This window comes from Pyrus communis, chromosome 8 (genome assembly GCF_041283825.1).
Source record: "Pyrus communis isolate YQ-2024b chromosome 8, ASM4128382v1, whole genome shotgun sequence".
Lineage (NCBI taxonomy): Eukaryota > Viridiplantae > Streptophyta > Magnoliopsida > Rosales > Rosaceae > Pyrus > Pyrus communis.
This window is the reverse complement of record NC_142572.1, coordinates 5457886-5477481: the sequence shown is the minus strand read 5'-3', so window position 1 is coordinate 5477481 and position 19596 is coordinate 5457886. Positions and strand designations below refer to the sequence as shown.

Sequence of the window (19596 nt, the reverse complement as noted above, 5' to 3'; positions counted from 1 at the left end):
TGTAAACTTGTTTTTATTATTTTTATCAGCTTGTAGGCTGGAGATATTGTAAGCACTGTTCTAAAAATCTTTACCTAGCGCCGCCTAAGTTCCGTCTAGGTACTAGGCGGTTAACCATCGTCCTGATTAATGTCTAGACGTTTGACAATTAAGAAATGACGTCTAGACCTACTGAGGCGCCTGCCTAGACCACCTAGGCACCCGCCTAACCCGTCTAAACCCGCCTAGGTTGCAACTCACCTAGACAGAAAATAGATAACGTTCATTTTACATTTTATTTTTTCCAATAAATTGTAAGAGACTTGTTAAATACTTGAATGAACACATTATATGTTTGCTCCCCATGACTTTATTATGTTCCAATAACTCATTATATATATCATTCTATTTTGTAGTTTATGATGAAATTATATATATATTTTAAATATAAATAGACACTTATTTATATGAAATATAATAGATTTAATTAAATCTGCCTAATCCGCCTAAGCTCCCGCCTAGACTCCGCTTAGCTACCTAGGCACTAGGCCCTAACCCGGCACCCGACTAGTACCTAGCATCTTTTAAAACCTTGGATACAATAGCAATTAGCAATTAAATTGTCATACCAACTTTTGATTGAACTCGTTGGTTTGGATGTGCTTTTAAACGACTAAAAAAATGAGGGGAGAGAAGGGCAAAGAGGGGAGAGAAGGGAAGGAAAAAAAAAAAAAACAAGGAGCTCGTTCATTTTTCATATTACTTTTATCATACTTTTCATATCACATTTGTACCATCTACACTTGAAAGTTTCGATGGTGAATGCTAAAATGAGACTTGTTAGTAACACTCCAAAAACGTAGCTTATTGCCCAGACAGCTTACAAAGCTAAACCTTTGGCTAAGAGGAAAGACAACAATTCACTGCTGTGAACGTCTTCATAATATCTCTCCTTCAATCCATATCCCTCCATCGCATGAGATGGGGGGGAAATGGAAAAATAAAGTTAAAATCCCGTAAGAGCTCAACAATGAAAAGAAAAAAAAGATGTAAAAGAAGAGGGTGGGAGAGATGGTGATAGCGGAAACTAGCAAACGACCACTTGCTTAATGCAAGTGATTTCCGCATTTTTTTCTTCTGCATACCTCTCTGTACTTGTGTCCGTTGGTTCTCCTTTGGTTTATTCGTTCCAAATGCCTGAAAAAGGAAAGCGCGCAGAAGGAACAAAAAAAGGACAAACAGAAATCATTTCTATTGTTTAAAACCCGCCCTTAAACGTTTCCCCCAGTTCTACTACGAGAACAAAGTAGATCTCGAGCCACTTGAGACAAAATAGTCATGTTCTCAACAGCATAAGAATTCTTATCGTCACCATCTTCGTTAACAAAATAAATGTTTTGTTTGAGAGACTAATATTTGGAGTAGAAAATGTTATCGAAGTTGTTATGCACAAGTTAGTCCAAAAAACCTAACTGGACATTCAGTTTCTTTCTCGTGCGGAGGAAATGAAAAATGTCCTCCGCCGGAAAGGAAAAAGAAAAGGCCAGATTATGAAACAATCATTCAGACCTAAAGAGAGGCAAAGCAAAATGTAAATGTGCTGCAGCAACCTCTGGCAAGAAATGGACATAGAGCTCCATACCAGAACCGGAAATATCAGCCTCTTGCATGGGAACATTAGATCTATCAACGAGCAAAAGTGATCTTCAAAACAGTTCCATCAAAGCCTGCATCATACATAACACAAAAGAACAATCCATAATCATTCACAACACCATTATCTTCATTAAAATGATTCATTTTTCATTGAAAAATGGAACATATTGGGGCTTAATCTGCATTGCAAACACATAAAGACTTGAATCTTGAATGCCAAAACAGACTAAAGTCCAAACCTTTGACACTCAGTATGACAACTAAAATTGGAAGAAACTTAACCCAGAAAGATCGGAAATACGACCAAATTCGTATCCTCTCCCCCATTGATAAAAAAAAAAATAAAGAAAAATAGGAAAGGGAAAGAATGAAAAATGGCCAGCACACAAGTGTACTGGACCAGGGTATATCCAACATTCATCAAGTTTGTAAAGTTAATTCTAAGCACAAAATCTCCCTCAAAAAAAAAAAAAAAGAAAGAAAAAAAAATCTATGCACAAATATATTCAAGTTTGTAAAGTTAGATAAGATAATTACCTCAACCAAGAATTCTTCTTCTTGCAAGGAGGATGGATATATAACAAGAAAACCATCACTGGGAGCAACAGCACGAATGAATAACTACAAAAAATTGCCTGAGAAATTGGCCTGGCAGGTTGCACACATCAAACCGACAGAACCAGGTTGTGTCCGTTCACAAACCTCATGATGAAACTCATTTCTGCACCAGACACAGGTGTTAATCTCATACCTGCTTGCGTTATTTGGCATTGAGGGCAAAGATTCCTTTTCAAGCCAATCCGATGAACTGAAACCTTGTTCCATCTCTCCATCATATGACAACACTTTTGATTCCTTTGTACGTGAGGTTGCTTGCACTTTTGGGAAATTGTAATCAAACTGACCCAGTTTCAATCCTTCCAAACCTGACACGTTGTCACGCTTTTCATTGACACTTAAAGCTCCATTTGCACCCTGTTCATTTAAGAAAAATTTGATATAAAAATATTTCTACTGAAATTACAACATATCAGATTCTTTGCAGCTTTTAGTTGTAAAGAAAAAATTGAAATAATTCAATGGAGGAAGAAGACGGACAGACTAGCAAAGGAACTCACTGTGTGTTCCAAACAAGTCAAAAATTGTGCTCTTAAGAATAAAACAAGTGAAATCGTGCAGGTAAAACAAACATTGAAAGGTATATTGCAGTCTCAAATAAATGCGTACATCAGTCCCTAATATATATATATATATATATATATATTCTCTATATACAGCATACCTTGTCAGACAACAGACCACTGTTCGGATAGTAGCCAGATGATTGCATGAGTTCAAATGGTGTATCAACCAGTCCACTCTGCTGAACATTTTGCTCATCACTTCTCCACATAAATTCAGCCATGACATCCCCAGAAGGTTGGGAATGATTTAGGGGCTCATTGTTCCTGGACTTTTCTGCATTCTCAGTGTTAGGCTGCTCCCACATTATGCTGCCATAAACCCTGTTTATATTATGTTCTATCCCAGGGATTTGTTCTTCACCATTTGGATGTATTGAACCATCAACAGAACCTCTACTGAGTTTATCATCCGATACTGAGCTACTGAAAATGCCAGTTAATTTATTTCCAGTGGAAAATGTTTGACTATTCCCTGAATGAACAAGGGACGGTCCTCCAGAACTCCTTTCATGCAGAGTGTTTGTCATAGAATTGGCAACTGATCCAGCGTAACTGCTGCTAAAAGAAAGCATTACCTCGTTATTCCAAGACCTTTTAGAATCCTCATGTTTTGATTCTTCCATTGAGCTTGAGTTTGTGCTATTCACATTGCGTGCATAGCCAGAGGGGTAAATCATACCGGTTTCAGAAGAACCCCTGCCCGGTTTAACAAATGGAACAGACACATTGCTTTGAAAACTCTTTTCCTGCCAGAGTTCCTCCACTATGCAACTAGGATTCTTTGCATTACTTAATGCGATACAACTGTGTCCATCCAGACCTGGACCGCTTGAACAGCTCCCAGTACTTCTAACATGCTCATTGATTTCCACTGCACCCACATTCGGCATGGCATGGTCGCTGCTTAAACTGATTGCCTTGTCGTCATTCCCAGATAGATCAATATTATCAAACTTGGGTCCATAAGATGTGTAGAGTGACTCACTATTGTAATCATCCCTGACATCACATGTTTTCTCAACAGTAGTACTACATAAACCTCTTTCAGAGCCTCTTTTCTGTAGAGACTGTATGATAGTTGAAGGAAGAAGCGAGCAGGCTTCAGAAGTACTTTGCTGCACGACATTAGTACAAACATTCTGGGGTCCAATGCAACTCTCACTAATACCAGATATTGACCTGCCATTCCCACGATCATCCACATCATCAAATTTTGTATTTTCTTCTGTGCTAGTTAATTGGTTGTTATCAATATTCTCAGACCTCCGTTCTTTTTGTGTACCATTTAAAGCAGTATCAGTGTCTACATTGGGCAAATCAACTGAACTCACAGAAGCCTTAAAACCATCATTTATTCCATCATGAAAGCAGTCCAAAATATTTGTTTCAGCAAAGCTGAGACCAGGACCAGTAGGCTCATCCACCAACTTATCATTTGTCATAATAACTGCACTACCCTGCTCAGAAAATCCCAAATCCTTACCAATTTTATTATTCTTCAAAGCTTGATCCTCACAAGACAATGAATTTGATTCACTATTGTTCGATCCAAAACAATTTGTGATATCATTGTTCACTTTACCACAAGGAAAACCAGCACTCGATTCATATTTGGCTACTGCATCAGAAGATGCTTCCCTGTCTATTTGACCTGACTCATAAATCTTCAAAGATGTCTGCAGAATACCAGTCTTTATCGGGTCAACCTTCTTAGTCATGCCCATTTCTTCTCCTGCTTGAAATTCCTGTAAATTTTCTGTATGAAAGAAGTTTTCTTGTTTCTCATGACCAGGTGATACTGAAGTAACAGGCATTAGCGAGTGGCTAGCAAGCTCATTAACCTTGCTCTCATCTTCAAAGGTAAGATTTGTATCCTGTTGCATACCCTGAATAAATAGCATGAATGAAGAAAGCAAAATGATAGAAAAGAACAAAAAAATGCAGAGTGACTTACATCTCCAGAAACCATTTTATTAGAAAGCTGAATACTGCCACCAGTATGACCAGGAATTGACTTGTTTCCAACTCCAAAATAAGAGATCAAGTACGAATTAACTTCCTTGCACGACACAAACTGCTGCCCATTAGGGCTGAATAATACCAAATTAGGGAAACTAGTATAAGAGCCAGGCAACCATCTAACTTAAAAATGCAAGATCAAAAATTAATAGTAGCTATCCCGAAATAGTTGATATTTTTTGCTATGAATTAATGAAACAATATACAACACATCTCCTGAGAAAAACAAATAGAAATTTTGAATAACCTCCCACTCCATTCTCCCAAAAAAATGACAAATCAAAAATGGGTATCAAATGCACCAACTTCCGGAAATCAGTTTACTCTTTGAAGTTATGTCGAAGGATTAAAATTTCACTTATATTTCCAATATATCCCAAAATTTCGAAAAAAATCATGTAACCGACAATCAAAAGGGGCGTCAAGGTATATATCATATATGTACTGACTTTCCACATAAATTCAGTGGTTTTGGTTGGATATCCATTCTTCGGTTGAATATCTCCCAAATTTCAGAGGTTTTGATGGAAATATCAGTTAAATTTTGGTGGAATTTCAAAACCCAAATTGCCCAGAGGCAAGGAAGCGGAGATGGTGGGGCAAGTTGAGGGCAGTCCAGAGGAGGATGAAGAAGAAACAAAAATAAAAAATTGAAACCCTGAACGAAACGAAGTCGTTTTGTTTTAAAAGGTAGAGCAATTGCCAATGTCAAAATGGAAATGTATTGAAAATTGAATCATTATGGCTGGAATCAATTTCCAATGGTTGTTCAATCATTAAATTAGCAGGCATCCTAATTTTCCTTTTTTTTGGATTGATCATAAAACCCCGATCCAAATTAACAGAAACAAATTCAAATCACTTTTTTGTTTTGTTTGAACAAATTTAAATCACTTAGAAATATTAGAATATTTGTATGTAATGTAGAGGATGCATTTTGAAGAGTTTATGTACTCATATTTTTATAGGCAGGAGCTGATTTTCACACACCTTTTATAGCTTTTCCCACACCACTCTTTCTTCCAGGCCATAGAATTGAATTAATCAAACAAACAACAGACATGATTAGCCAGGGGTGTGTAGGAAGCTATAAAATGTGTGTGTTTAGCATTTCCCCTAGCATATGTAGTTTTAATTATTGTGCTTTATTTTGTAGTTAGATTTTATTGTACTCTTTCCTAGACCGGAGTTTCCTTCTTTAGGAGGATTTTTATGGCAAGGTTTTCACGAGGCTGCTTTGTACTTTATCTTTGTAACCATCATTATATATGTTGAGTGAACATATTATTAGTTTGTTTTGGAGTTTGTAGAGGCTCACATATAATTTAAATTTTTATAGCTACTCTTTTTTCATTTTATTCTTTTTTACCACTGTTTCTATCTGCATCGATATACCTTTCCATATATCTCTCTATTTGGGCTACAAAATCGAAACTTAAATCCTTGGTTACGTGCACCCTAAAATTAGCAAGAAAAAGCAAAGATAAACCTATAATAGATGAACATTATTTCTTTGCAGTGTTAAAGCAAAGGAATTCTAACTTGTATGACCCAAAACTTTGTATTAGCAATGTGCACCGAAATAACATTTAAATTTCATAAACTTAAACTCAAGCATTTTCATTGACAATGAGAGAACTACCTTATGTATCGTTTACAGAAGAGTCGAACTAGCCCTCCATTCCTCTTGAGAGATAGCAAAATCTTCCAATGCATCGGCAACACGTCACCAAGCTCACCCGCAGGCACAATCTTCCTCTTCTTCCTAGCGCTCGACCACTGCCCGTCCAACCCTCCCAGAAACCCTAACAACTGCGCCTGGGTCTCCATCCCCTCCGTCCTCCTTCTCAACTCCTCCCCAAACAAACCGTCCGCATTCTCTACCGCAGCCAAGTCCACAACAACTCCATTTCCGTTCACCATCACCATCTCAGCCTCCTCCACCTTCACTTTCCCTTCCTTGACCGTCACTTTCTTCTCACGCTTAGCCACCGAAACCACTCTGTTCTCATCTTTCCGCGGCCGGCCTCGCTTCCGGCTGCCCTCACTGCTCTGAACAACAATCCCGGGCGGCGTATTGTCACCGCCACGCATCTTCATCGAAACATCAGCGTTGAGGCTCGGGTAAGATATAATGGCATTGTGATCCTTACGCGGGCGGCCTCTCTTCCTCTTCGTACTGATATCGATGGAGAGTCCAGCCGGGAAGTTTTCCACGAAGGGGCCGGGCGTGGCGTCATATTGGACGAGGCGGACGGGGACAGGGACGAGTACGCCGTCATTTTCGTTTGGGGCTTTTTCTGAGGGAAAAAGCTGTTTCAAGAGAGCGATAATCTGGAGGGTTTCGGAGTCTTGGGGGTGGAAATGGGGAATCGTTTTCTGCGATTTGGGGTTTGGGATTGGGAATTGGGAGTTGCGAGGAGCGAGGCGGAGGCGGGAGTAGGTCTGCTTGCGGCTGCCGGCGGATTCATTGAAGACGGAACGGTCGATTTTGGGGATCAATACGTCATCGTCGAAGCGGCGGGTGGGGTGGGATTGGGAGGAGGAGGAGATGAGGGAGAGAGAGTAGAGGTCTGATTGAGAGAGGAGGCCGAGGTCAATGAGAGGGAGGGATTCAAGGTGGAGGTGGTTAGGGTTAGGGCTGTGGTGGTCGACGGCGGGCGGGAAGGCCATGGCATTGAACTGTGAGAGGAAGAAAGAGAGATTTGGGCGGAGAAGAAGAAACGAAAAGTAGACGAGGGTGGATGTTAAACGACGAGGCGTTTCGGTATCCGACTTCTGATTGACTGGCGCGCAGTATTGTTTGACTTCTATGGGAACCCGACTTCGTACCGACACGTGTGTCAGTTGCGTTTGTGTACGCATCAACTTTCCATGAAACGTGCTCACAGTTACTGATAAATAGAGAATCTTAATGAAAAACTAATGTACGGTTTATTTTAACGAGGAAAAATCATATTTTTACACTAAAAAGTCAATTCTGATACTATTTAATTTACCTTTTATTTTATCTTTATCATTAAAACTCAAAGTTTTCAAGTTATTTTTATTAGTTTTCCTTAATAAATAATGTTAGTAAGATTAAAATTTTAAATTAAATGATGGTGCGCAGGAAAGGCACAAAGCCAATCCCAGGGAACAGTGAAGCTTCATAGGGTCTTTCTGTCTAGGTGCAGGTAGTCCGCATCTTCACAAACATGTCTATTTCACCGAGCCTCTCTCCGAGACACTGCCCAGATCGTTACGTGACATCTATTTGTATTTTTTTTTTATTCATTCGATTTTTTTAAGCATAACATAATATAGCGTATTTGTATTTTTTATAATATAAAATATTCTTCCTTTAAGTATTCCTCATGGAAAGAACAGGTTCAAAATCACGATCAATTCCTTTTTCTTTTAAATTAAATGATGTGTTACTAATAAAAAACAAATACATTATCGACACTTAATTATTCATTTTTTTCGTTTGTAAATTTGGTAAAAAGTTGTTCTCTCTAACATTGTCCCCAACTAAAACGTTCTGATGCCATAATATATTGTCACATCAAAAAAAATTCTTACACTATATCTATTGGTAGACTAAGGTTCCACGTGTTAGTTTACTCGTTTCATATAAATTATTCTCATGTAATAGTTAAAGTACTGGCCTGATCAGGTTTTTGAGTATTCGGTCCAAGTTTATGAAACATTTGCTATATTTAGCAATAAGTTTATTCAGTTCGAGCATTGGTTTTCAAACTCAAACCACAAACCGAGCCAAGAGCATCTTTAATGGACATTTTAAATGAGCTTTTAGTTAAAATCTTTCTTGAATGGTCGATGGTTGTCCAATACTCCCGTTTCAAAAATAAAATTACTACTGTTTGACAAAAATAAAACTCCAAGTATGATCTCGATCCGCCGGATATAATAGGGATTCTTCTAAGAGTGCGTTTGTTGCACCAGATTAACTCGGATTAGACTAGTTTCAAGGACCAAGCTGGATTGTCTTGATTTGGACTAAGCAGTACTAGAATTGTAAAGTGTTTGATGTAGTGCCGGATTAGCCAAGACTAAATTTTTATTTTTTATTTTTTTTTATATTTAATTATGAAAACTTCCACCTTCTTGTCTAATTTTTTTTTTTTTAAGATATAAAAGATGCTTTATTGAAAATATTATTCATCTCATAAACAAAATGGGGAAAGGATTTTGCTTTACATGAAAGCCTACATATATTTTTCACCATCAGCTATCAATACATTTACAAGTTACAACTACTTGTGCTTAAACTTGAGTTCCTTCACATATTCTTCAGTGCCCTTCAACTACTTATGCAGATCTAGAGTGCTTCAATTGCAACTGCACAGGCTACGGGGTGTCCAGAATATGTAAACCCATGAGAAAAAGATCCAAGCTTGATGCTGTGAGAGTGCATGACATCTGAAACTTCTGGGTTCACAAGAAGGCTGATTGGCATATATTCAGAAGAGCCTTTGCCACAGATACAAGGTCTGGTTTAATGTTGTATTTGTTACACCTATACATGTAGCCAAGCCTTTCAAATGCACAGATTACATCATCATAAATAGAATGCAACAATTGTCTCTGGTCCCTTAGTGTGCAATACAAATGGAACTGGAAGATCAAACTTTTGTGGGCAGTCAGTGTGCAATACAAAGGGAACCATAAAGAGATGCTCATGTAGACTTCTAGATACAAATGCCAAGTAGAACACATGAGCAATGAACGATAATTTGGTAGATAATATTTTGAGTGTCATCTATGAACACTAAAGTTAAACTAATGCCACCAAACTCAATTTATATCGATACTAAAATTTAAATCAATTCTAAGATTCTAAAATACTAAAACAGCAATTGGCTAATTCAAATGTGGATCTAGTTACCTATTTGAGGAGAGTCTCACCGTCATTGATGATCTTGGAGGTCCATACTTATTTTGCAGCACCACATTCCTTCCTTTTGAACCCAATGTAACTCCAACCAGCTCTACCAGCATGTCAACCTATACCTGCACCCACCACCCCACCAATTCAACCGTTAAATTAACCCACTTCACATCTACCTACATCATTGGAATTTAAATCAATTCTAAGATTCTAAAAATACATATGATAGGAGCATATTTAGGCGACTTAGGTAACTTATTCTTGTGCATTTGTGTTATTATTTCTTAGTTAATGTAGTATTTCAATTCATTTTCGTGTGTTTGTAGGTCCAAAGGGTTAAAGTACCAAGAAAGTGCATTTTGGTGCATTTTGGAGCAGTTTTGGGCACTAAATGGATAGCTTGTATATGGGCCAACATGGATGGACGAATTTGGAGTTCAAAAGGCTAGAAATCTGATAAAAAGATGAAGAAATTAAACTCAAGACAAAGTGGATAAAGAATTAGCTCAAAAGAGGAAACATTATCCAAAACCTTATCCAACCTTATCCAAAACCTTATCTTATCTTATCCTATCCTAACCTTATCATGCCTTAATCCTAGCTGCAAGGGGACCTAAATAGATATTTCTAGAACCTATTTCTAGAAGCATTCTCTTCTAGAAGTCCCAAATCAGCCATAAAGCACATTATTTCTAGAAACCCTACAAAGGTGGTGCCTATTCCCTTCTAAAAGGCCTTGCCTTGCCTTGCAAGCCATTCCCTCTTTCCCTCCAATATGTGCCGCACCCCTCTAGGTCTTATCCCTTATGGATTCTGATTTATAGGGCCTCATTCCTTGTGGATTTGGGTTACACAAATCCTTTTCTGAAATTAATTAGGCCAAACCCTCTCCTAAGTGGATTTAAGTTACTTGTGTCGAACCCTAGGGCCCTAATCCATAAAATCTGCTAAGTTGTAACCCTAATCTAATTAACCCTAAGGTTGGCCGAACTATAAATACATATTTTCAGCCACAAATTCGCATCAACCCCTTAGGCCATTTAGAAACTCCTTGCCGCAAGCCCTAGCCTCCATTCTCCATCATCCATTCAATCCCTACACCTCCATACACAATCTGCCGCAACCCTTCACCATAACCAACCATCATTCATCATCCCAAGCAAGAATACATCGTTCATAACCCCCAAAACCATCACCCACACCTTGTGCCGCAGCAAGGAAGAAGGAGGAAAGCCCTAGACGTGCATGTCATTCAACTTGGAGTTGCTGGAACGTTTTAGGTGTAATCTTTCTTGTGTTTTTCAATGTTTAATTTCAAGAATCTTTGCTTTGTGAGTATGAGGACCTAATCCCCTTTTGGCTAGGGGGAATTTCGAAACCATGGCTATATTTGCATTATGATTTGATTACTTCCAGTTGTGATTTCATGAATGGTGAATTCAATTTACTTATCTATTTGAATTCAAACTTGTTTGTGTATGTGGATTAAGAGTGCACACTTAATTTGCATGCATAAATCTGATGCTAGGCTATAAGGAAACTTCACCTAATCGTTGGGAACTTATATTCATAAGTAGTAAAGGTTGTTAGTCACAATCATGTTAAGTAAATTCTTGGCATAAGTATCATGCGCTTTCATAGTTACGAATGCCTCGTCAACACTTATAATTTTCATAGAATTTAATGATCTTTGATTGTTTCTCTATTATGCGCTTTCATGTAGAGAACTTTTGAGGAATAACTTGATTGCAATGCGGTAATTCCATTCAATTCAATGACTTAAGGAAAATTTGAGGGTTAATTTAAGCGTACCTAATTAACTTGGGGTGTTGAGGTTAATGATTCATTGAAAAAGCAACTGGAGATTGTTTTGTATGCAAGTAAGTCATGTGTGGAGAAAGACCTCCTAGCTAGCCTACCATCCACTTAATTCCATCAAATTTGTGAAATCTGCCTAGTTTAAATTCTTGTTTTGTTTACTTTATTTTCGTCCAAAACCAAATCCCCATTTAGTTTAGAGTGTCTAACTAGTTAGAATCTGTTTTAGATTGTGTTTTCAAGTGTTTTGAGTCAAGTTAGAACCAAAATTCATCCAAAATTGTGTTTAGAGTCAAATCTGCCCAGTTTGTGTTTTTAGGCAGTTTTGAGTGTTTTTAGCTTATTTTGAGTCTTGTGAACTTGTTTTGAGTCTTTTAAGTTGAGTTAAGTGTTTTAAAGGTTAGTTTTATCTATTTGAGTCAGTTTAAAGTGTTTAGCAATCCCTCATAATCCCCAGTTTAAGAACGATCCCTACTTTTATATATATATATATATATATATATATACACACACACACACACTACAATTGTCAAAAGAGAGTTTAATTTGTGTGTTAAGTTAATTTTCGCATCAACATACAAATCATCAATTCTAAGAATCATACACAAGCAATTGTACCTCTCATAGAGGTACAGAACAATGTCCCTGCAAAATTCAGTGATTCATGAGATGCAGGTGATACTAAATGCAATCAAATACATGCAAGACTGACAAGTTCAACCAATTTGCTTAATCCAAAATCTCTAAACACAAAATACCCAATCGTTTGAGCAAACACCATGAATAACAACAAAAAACATAGGGATAATAATTTCCACTGAAAGATTCTTCACTTCCTCATGCTTTGAATTGACGAAAACATGGAAACCCACCAAGAATCCCTTCAGACTTCCAATGCCAAAACCAATGATTCCAAAACAATTGAAACTCCCATTTTTTTTTCTCTGCTGCTTTAAATATCCAATAAGATTTATCCAAATTAACATAAATTTATCAAACCTCATTAACGAGATTTATCCAAATTAACATAAATTCATCAAACCCCATTAACACAAACTTAATTAACAGGCTGTTGGGGTTGGAGAATCGATCGGTGAGGGGGGCCTTTTGCGGCGAACGCAGTGCTTATCTGCCCATTCGAGGAGGCCTTTGGTGGCGAACGTAGAGTACACAGCTGGAAACTGACAAATGAGCAGAAGAAGAGAGGGCGATGGTGCGACAAGGAAGAAGATGAAAGGGCGATTATGCGAAGGAGAAGGGAGAGGGCGGGACTAGCGGTCCCCTCATTCTGGGGGTTCTTCGCTAAGACCAACTAACGAAGGTTTTAGTCGATGCGAATCCCAGCTAATTCCATTAAACGCTGTCCTGGTTGCTATCAAACATGGGGCTAATCGAGGACTAGTCAGAAGGTTCGTTTTAGCCCTATGGTCTTTCAAAATATTAATATTTTAATGAACAGTACAAGGCCATATTTGCATCCATTACTAACCGAGTGCCAAAGGGCCATATGGCTCGTTTTAGCCCTGTTACAAAAAATCATCTCCAACCGAGGGCCAAAGTGTCATAGGGCCAAACATAATTTATTATTTAAATTTAAAAGCTACAACAACCTAAACTTAAAAACAACAACTTATATTTAAAAACTACAACTTAAATTTAAAAACTACAAAGTAAATTTAAAACTAGAAAATATACAATTCCTCCACTTGGCATACCTAGAAAATATAATTACAAAAATTAAAGGAAATTAATTTATGAAATTCAATGTAATATAATTAAATATTTAAAATAAATTGTGAAAACACTTACTTCGTAGTAGGAATTAGCGCCGCTTTCATGTCGACTTGCGGCTGCTAACAATGCTTGATGCCATTTGTTCAAACTTGGTTGAAGATGTTTCTTCCATCAAGATCAACTCTTGTTGTTTCAGATATTTAGTGGAGTAGTGCCTTGATAGAACTCTAAGTATTTTTTGGACACACCAGTCCAAACACCGTCATTTGTTTGACAATTCCCCCTCACACTATCTTCTGACACCCATCTATAAGCCTTGCAAAGAGTTTCATCTTCTTTTTGGGTCCAAGCCCTATCTTTCATTGCAAACGAGGCCATTTGAAAATTATTGAAAAAAATTGAAGGATAGATTTTTGAAAGAGGAAAGAAAATATGAGAATTGAAATGGTGTAGGAATGGTTTAGGTATTTATAGGAAAAAAAATTAGAATTTTTAAGAATTAAAAAAAAAAAATTGGCCAAAAAACCCAAAAAAATAAATAAATAAAATTGGCCCAAAATTTTGAATCCAACGGTAACTGGCGTCAGCTAGCCGTTGGATTCAAATTTTTGTTTAAGCATTCATGTCGGTTATATCCGATAGGATTGCTGGAATTTCTGGCCAGTCCCGGGCTGCATGCGGCCAACCTTTTGGCCCTTTGGCCCTTTCAGATTCCATAGGGCCCACAAGCTCTCTAGCCTAGCCCTCAATTGGAAACGGTTTTCGAGCTATTTTCGGCCCTCTGGCCTTTTGGACCCTTCGATTGGAGATGGCCTGAGAGCTAGTGAAAGGAAACAAACACACCTTAAGAGTTCCTATATTTAGGGAGGGTTGAGCTATTAGTAACTCTTTGTAATTAATGCTCCATTTTCTAATATTAGTTTGAACAAAAAAATTAATTCATAGGTTTTTTTTTAACAAACGATATTATCTACACTATAAGGGAGGCGGACGCGCTTGGCCTCACAATGGGCTTTCAAATTCGCCTTTGATGAGAATCAAACCTAAGACCTCTTACTTACAAATGAAGAGGAATACCACTAGACCATAGTATTACGTGGCAATTAATTCATATGTTTGTTCTCAAATGTTAATGATCAAATACGGACAGATGCATTAACACTAGCTGCTAATAAGTTGAAAATCCAAGCGGGTTCTAAGTCGTCACATAGAAAAAACACCTTACTCTCTAATGACAAAAGCAACCACTGAATGTGCCCACCTTATTACAAGCTGGAGGGAAAATACAAAATTTTGTTGGCTCTGAATCAGAACTAAGACACGAATATTGTGGATAATCCCTTCCACATGCATCCATTTGATCTTCCCTATCGTCACTATCCAAAATCTCTTTAGTATCTGATTCCATTGTTGGATGTTAGACTCTAATCCAACGGCTAATAGGTCAATATAGTTAATAAGGATTGATGTGGATGTAAGTGCGATTAGAGTTTAGTTATAAGCTATAACTTGGACTCCAAGTAAAGGTATATAATCTGGTTATAATTGGAGAATAAGGGCTCCTGATTCTATCCTATTTGGATTGAGATTTGGTAGATTGTATCCTTGTACAATAAGGGATTTTAATGCATGATAATGGGAATGTGCACTAGGGTTGTAGTAGTATAAATACCAAGGGAAGGTCCCAACATACATCACCGAAACACATACTTAGAGAACTCCCCATAGGTTTAAGTAATACAATGGTGGTGAGTGTGCAAAAGACCTTCTTTCCAATTCAAAGTGTTCAAGAGTGCATGTTGCAGCTTCAGTGCTCACTGTGCTTGGAAAGATGTCTTCACAAGGCTAGTACAATGGTGTTTTAATCTTGCATGAACATTTTAAGTCTAACAGTTGGTATCAGAGCCAACGTTTGTGTGATTAAAATCCATAAAGAACTAACGAACATGAGATCATGCATGCAATATGAATGAACTAATATTTCTTCAAGTTTTGATCCTATTTTCTTTTCCGTTGCTGTATTTAATGCTTGCATGCATACATATATGTACAAATTGAGAGATATTATCCCTACATATTTATATGAATCTCGACTGAGTATATAACTAAGTAATATACATATAAGATAGTAAACAAGTGCCATAATTAATTCTTGCATTATGCTGGTATTCACAGAAACCTTAAAACTGTCTACCATGCATAACTGGTGTAAGAACTAATTTTTGGCCTGTTAAAACTTAGAAATTGTTATCTTCAGAAGTCTTGATTGTTAAGCATGTTTAATGATCGAAAGTTTTTAAGGTTCATAGCATGCTAAAATTTATAACATGATCAATGTTTTTTGAGATGTAATTGGATGAATGAAACACAACAAATTCGTTTCAATCATTCAAGAACTGCTAAAAATTCAAGGTTTAATTGATTAGCTTGTATTAGTAGCCATAACAATGAGGTTATATCCCCAAATAAAGGTGTGACTAATTTATATTGGTTCGATTACTGATAGCTCGGTGAGAACATATAAGATGCATGAGTTGTGAAAGTTAATTGCCAAATAAAGGTGGATGGCTTTCATGTTGTATCATATAGAGTCTTGAATGCTCACTTTCGTTTGAAAATCTTTCAGTAATTAGCTCCCTAAATTCAATTCAAACACTCAATGGAACCAATTATAGGAAGTGGAGGCAAGATATTGAAATAAATCTAGGGCTTATGGATTTTGATTTAGCTCTAAGAGAGAATGAACTAGCTAAGCCTGTTGATGATGCAACTATAGAAAAGAAGAATGAATATGAAAAGTGGGTTAAGGCTAACAGAATGACGCTACTAGTAATCAAAAGGTTAATGTTTGATTTGGTTCGAGGGGCAATCATTCAATCAGATAATGCTAAGGCATATCTTGACTCCATCAAAGCCAAGTTCAAGGAATCTGAGAAGGCTGAAACTGGGACACTCATGAACACCTTTATAACCACTAAGTACCTTGGTGGTGATGTGAGAGAGCACATTCTTTCAATGGTTGATGCAGCTGCAAAACTTAATCCACTTAACATTAAGATAAATGATCCCTTTCTAGTTTATCTCGCCTTAAAATCCTTACCCCCTAAGTACTCTCAATTGAAGAGTACTTACAAAACTCAAAAAGAGATTAGGGCATATCTCTAGAGAAAGAATGCATAGATTGACTAGAGAACAAATCCTGCCATCACTGAACTATGGTGATTTCGAAATTTTCCACTAACTGCATTAAGGGAAAATTGATAAACAAGAAAAAGAAAGGTTCAACTAGAAGTACCAAGCTACTAGAATTGATCCACATAGACATTTGTGGTCCATTCCCAACACAAACACATGATGGCTACAAGTATTTCATCACATTTACAGATGACTTTTCTAGGTTTGGGTATGTATACTTGTTGATTGAGAAATCTTTTGCCTTTGCTACTTTCAAAATTTATAAAGCAAAAGTAGATAATCAACTAGACTGTAAAATCAAGGTGGTAAGATTTGATAGGGGTAGAGAGTACTATGGAATATTTGGAGAATCTGGTAGACAACCTGGTCCCTTTTGTTTATCCAAGAGCATGGAATTGTTGCTCAATACACCAATCCTAGTACCCCTAAGCAAAATAGAGTTAGTGAAAAAAGAAACAAAACCTTGATTGAAATGGTAAAAAGTATGATGAGTACTTCGAAGCTGCCTACTTTTCTTTGTGGAGAAGCAATGAAAACTACACACTACTTGTTGAATAAGGTCATTAGCAAGTCTATTCCCAAGACACCCTTCAAGTTGTGGACTAACAAAAAACCAGTGCTGAATCGCTTGAGAATTTTGGCATGCACAATAGAAGCAAAAGCATACAATCTAATTAAGAAGAAGCTAGACCTTAGAATAATTACATGCTTCTTTGTAGAGTATCTAGAAATAACTAAGGATTACAGGTTTTATTGCCCCAATCATACCTCGAGGTTCATTGAAACTGGGAAAGCCAAGTTCATTGAAGAAGTTAATGATGATCAATGGGAAAAGAATCTTGACTGGAATGAAGAGATCATAGCAATGCAAGATAAAACCTAGGTGATGTTGTGACAGATGAAGTTGTTGTACCAATTACAGTGCAAAATGAACAAGTTAAAGAACCAACACAGGCTACTCAATAAGAAGAAATGGTTGCAGAAGAACCTGTGCAGTTGAACAACACACCAGTCATTTAAGAATAGCACATTGAGCCTGTGCAAATGGAAACCAGAAGATCCACCCATGCAAGAAAGCCTGCAATCTCAGATGATTTCCTTGTGTATCTACAAGAAACTGAGTTTAACAGTCAAGATGAAGATCTATTGAACTTCAAGACAACAATTAAGAGTCTAAATAATGCAAATTGGCAAGAAGCTATGCAATTAGAATTGGATTCCATGAATAAGAACAAAGTGTAGAAGTTGGTTGAACTTTCACAAGGATGTAAACCAATAGGCTGCAAGTGGGTTTACAAGACTAAGAGAGACTGAAAGGGTGATATTGAAAAATACAAAGCTAGACTTGTAACAAAAGGTTATAATCAGCAAGAAAAAGTTGATTATAATGAAACATTCTCTCTAGTCTCTACAAAAGATTCTTTTAGAGTGATAATGGCACTAGTGGCTCACTTCGATTTATTTCTGCATCAAATGGACGGTAAGACTGTATTCTTGAATGGAAATCTTGAAGAAGAGATCTACATGAATCAACTAGAGGGTTTCATTCAAGAAGGGAGAAAGAATTTGGTCTGTAAACTTAAAGAGTCCATTTATGGATTGAAACAAGCCTCGAGACAGTGGTATTTGAAGTTTGATGAGGTCATTTCACCATATGATTTCGAAAAGAACCCTAGTGATGAATATGTTTACATGAAAAGGAATGGAACCTATTTTATTTTTCTCATTCTTTATGTAGATGACATATTATTAGCATACAATAATGCATCATTGTTGAGTGACACCAAGAAATTTTTGTTAAAACACCTTGAGATGAAAAATATGGGAGAGGCAGCTTTTGTTCTTGGGATTCAGATCACAAGGGATCGAAGTAAAGGGCTACTTGGTTTATCACATAGAGCATATATTAAAAAGGTTCTTAAAAGGTTCAATATGGAATACTCGAATGGCTGTGATGTTCCAATGATAAAAGAAGAAAGGCTCAGTAAGGATCAGTGCCCCAAGATTGAGTTTGAGAGGAAAGAAATGGCTAGCAAGCCTTATGCTTCTCTTGTTGGGAGTCTCATATATGCATAGGTATGTACCAGACTTGGTATTGCATATGTCATTAGCATACTGGGAAGGTTTCAGTCTAACCATGGTAATGCACACTGGATAGCTGCCAAGAAAGTTTTAAGATACTTGCAGAGAACTAAAGAGTATCAGCTAGTATACAAAAGAGATTCAAGACTTGAACTGGTAGGCTATAGTGACTCAGATTTTGCAGGCTACCTTGATTCACTTAAGTTAACTTCATTTTATATTTTTATGTTGGCAAATAAGGCAGTGTCATGGAAGAGTGTGAAACAAGATAATGTTGCCACTTCTACCATGCAAGCTGAGTTTGTAGCGTGTTATAAAGCTACATCATAAGTTATATGGCTGAGAAATTTCATTAGTAGTCTCAAGATTATGGATTCCATAGCAAAGCATGTTCAAATTTGGTGTGATAATAAAGCTGTTGTCTTTTATTTTAAGAATAATAAAAGATCTCCTAGAACTAAGCACTTGAACACCAAATATGCATTGACAAGGAAGAAAGTAAAGTCTAGAGAAATCAAGGTTAATTACATTGACACTCATGCAATGCTTGCTGATCCACTCACTAAGGTATTACCAAATGCAATTTTTCATAAGCATGTAGTCAATATGGGAATGATTGCAACCCTAGATTTGTTGAACTAATGGGAGTAATGATAATATGTAGTTTAATTATGCATGTTAGTTTGTATCGTGACAGTTAGTATTGAGTTTGGTCTTATGTTTTGCTAGTTGCTGCACTTGGTTGAATTGAAGGTTTAATAAAGGGATGTTGTTTCAGTAACTCATTACATTGTTTCAATGTAGTTTTAATTCACGTTTTCTGTTTGAAATAAAGGTTGCTGAAAGGTTGAAGGCAACTAAAGTGTTTTTCGATGGAATAATACAACAGCAAAAGGTTATTAGCTGTAGTTGGTTATATCATAAGATTGCTTGGCATATGAACTGAGTTTTCACAAAAATATATATGAGCTATTCTCATAGCTTGAGAGTTTCATAGGAAGCATTAGATAGTCAGGTATAAAATTGATTAAGTGG

At 36.9% G+C, this 19596-nt stretch overlaps 2 protein-coding genes across 3 annotated transcripts; one reads left to right on the top strand and one right to left on the bottom strand.

The window, feature by feature from the left end:
- Positions 1-1359: 1359 nt before the first annotated feature.
- Positions 1360-7599, bottom strand: LOC137718792 (uncharacterized). Of its 2 annotated transcripts, none has more exons than XM_068458326.2 (5): positions 6481-7599; positions 4774-4909; positions 2918-4705; positions 2173-2610; positions 1360-1706 (listed from the first exon to the last, which is right to left on the bottom strand). In XM_068458326.2, the coding sequence occupies exons 1-4, from the start codon at positions 7509-7511 to the stop codon at positions 2257-2259; spliced, it is 3309 nt and encodes a 1102-aa protein (XP_068314427.2). In that variant the 5' UTR covers positions 7512-7599; the 3' UTR covers positions 1360-1706; positions 2173-2256. The 2 variants fall into 2 exon arrangements, with proteins under 2 accessions (XP_068314427.2, XP_068314428.2); XM_068458327.2 differs by having other exon boundaries at positions 2918-4693.
- Positions 7600-15996: 8397 nt separating this feature from the next.
- Positions 15997-16449, top strand: LOC148694647 (uncharacterized). The gene has a single exon (XM_088699065.1). The coding sequence runs from the start codon at positions 15997-15999 to the stop codon at positions 16447-16449; it is 453 nt and encodes a 150-aa protein (XP_088555191.1).
- The last annotated feature ends 3147 nt before the right edge of the window (positions 16450-19596 follow it).

Bases quoted from the DNA above. Each gene is read 5' to 3' on its own strand.
- LOC137718792 (XM_068458326.2), bottom strand. From the start codon at position 7,511: ATGGCCTTCCCGCCCGCCGTCGACCACCACAGCCCTAACCCTAACCAC. The intron at 4,706-4,773 runs GTAAGTCACTCT...CTATTTATTCAG, and splicing joins ATAAAATGGTTTCTGGAGAT to GGTATGCAACAGGATACAAA. The intron at 2,611-2,917 runs GTATGCTGTATA...TTAAATGAACAG, and splicing joins GTGGTCTGTTGTCTGACAAG to GGTGCAAATGGAGCTTTAAG.
- LOC148694647 (XM_088699065.1), top strand. From the start codon at position 15,997: ATGGATTTTGATTTAGCTCTAAGAGAGAATGAACTAGCTAAGCCTGTT.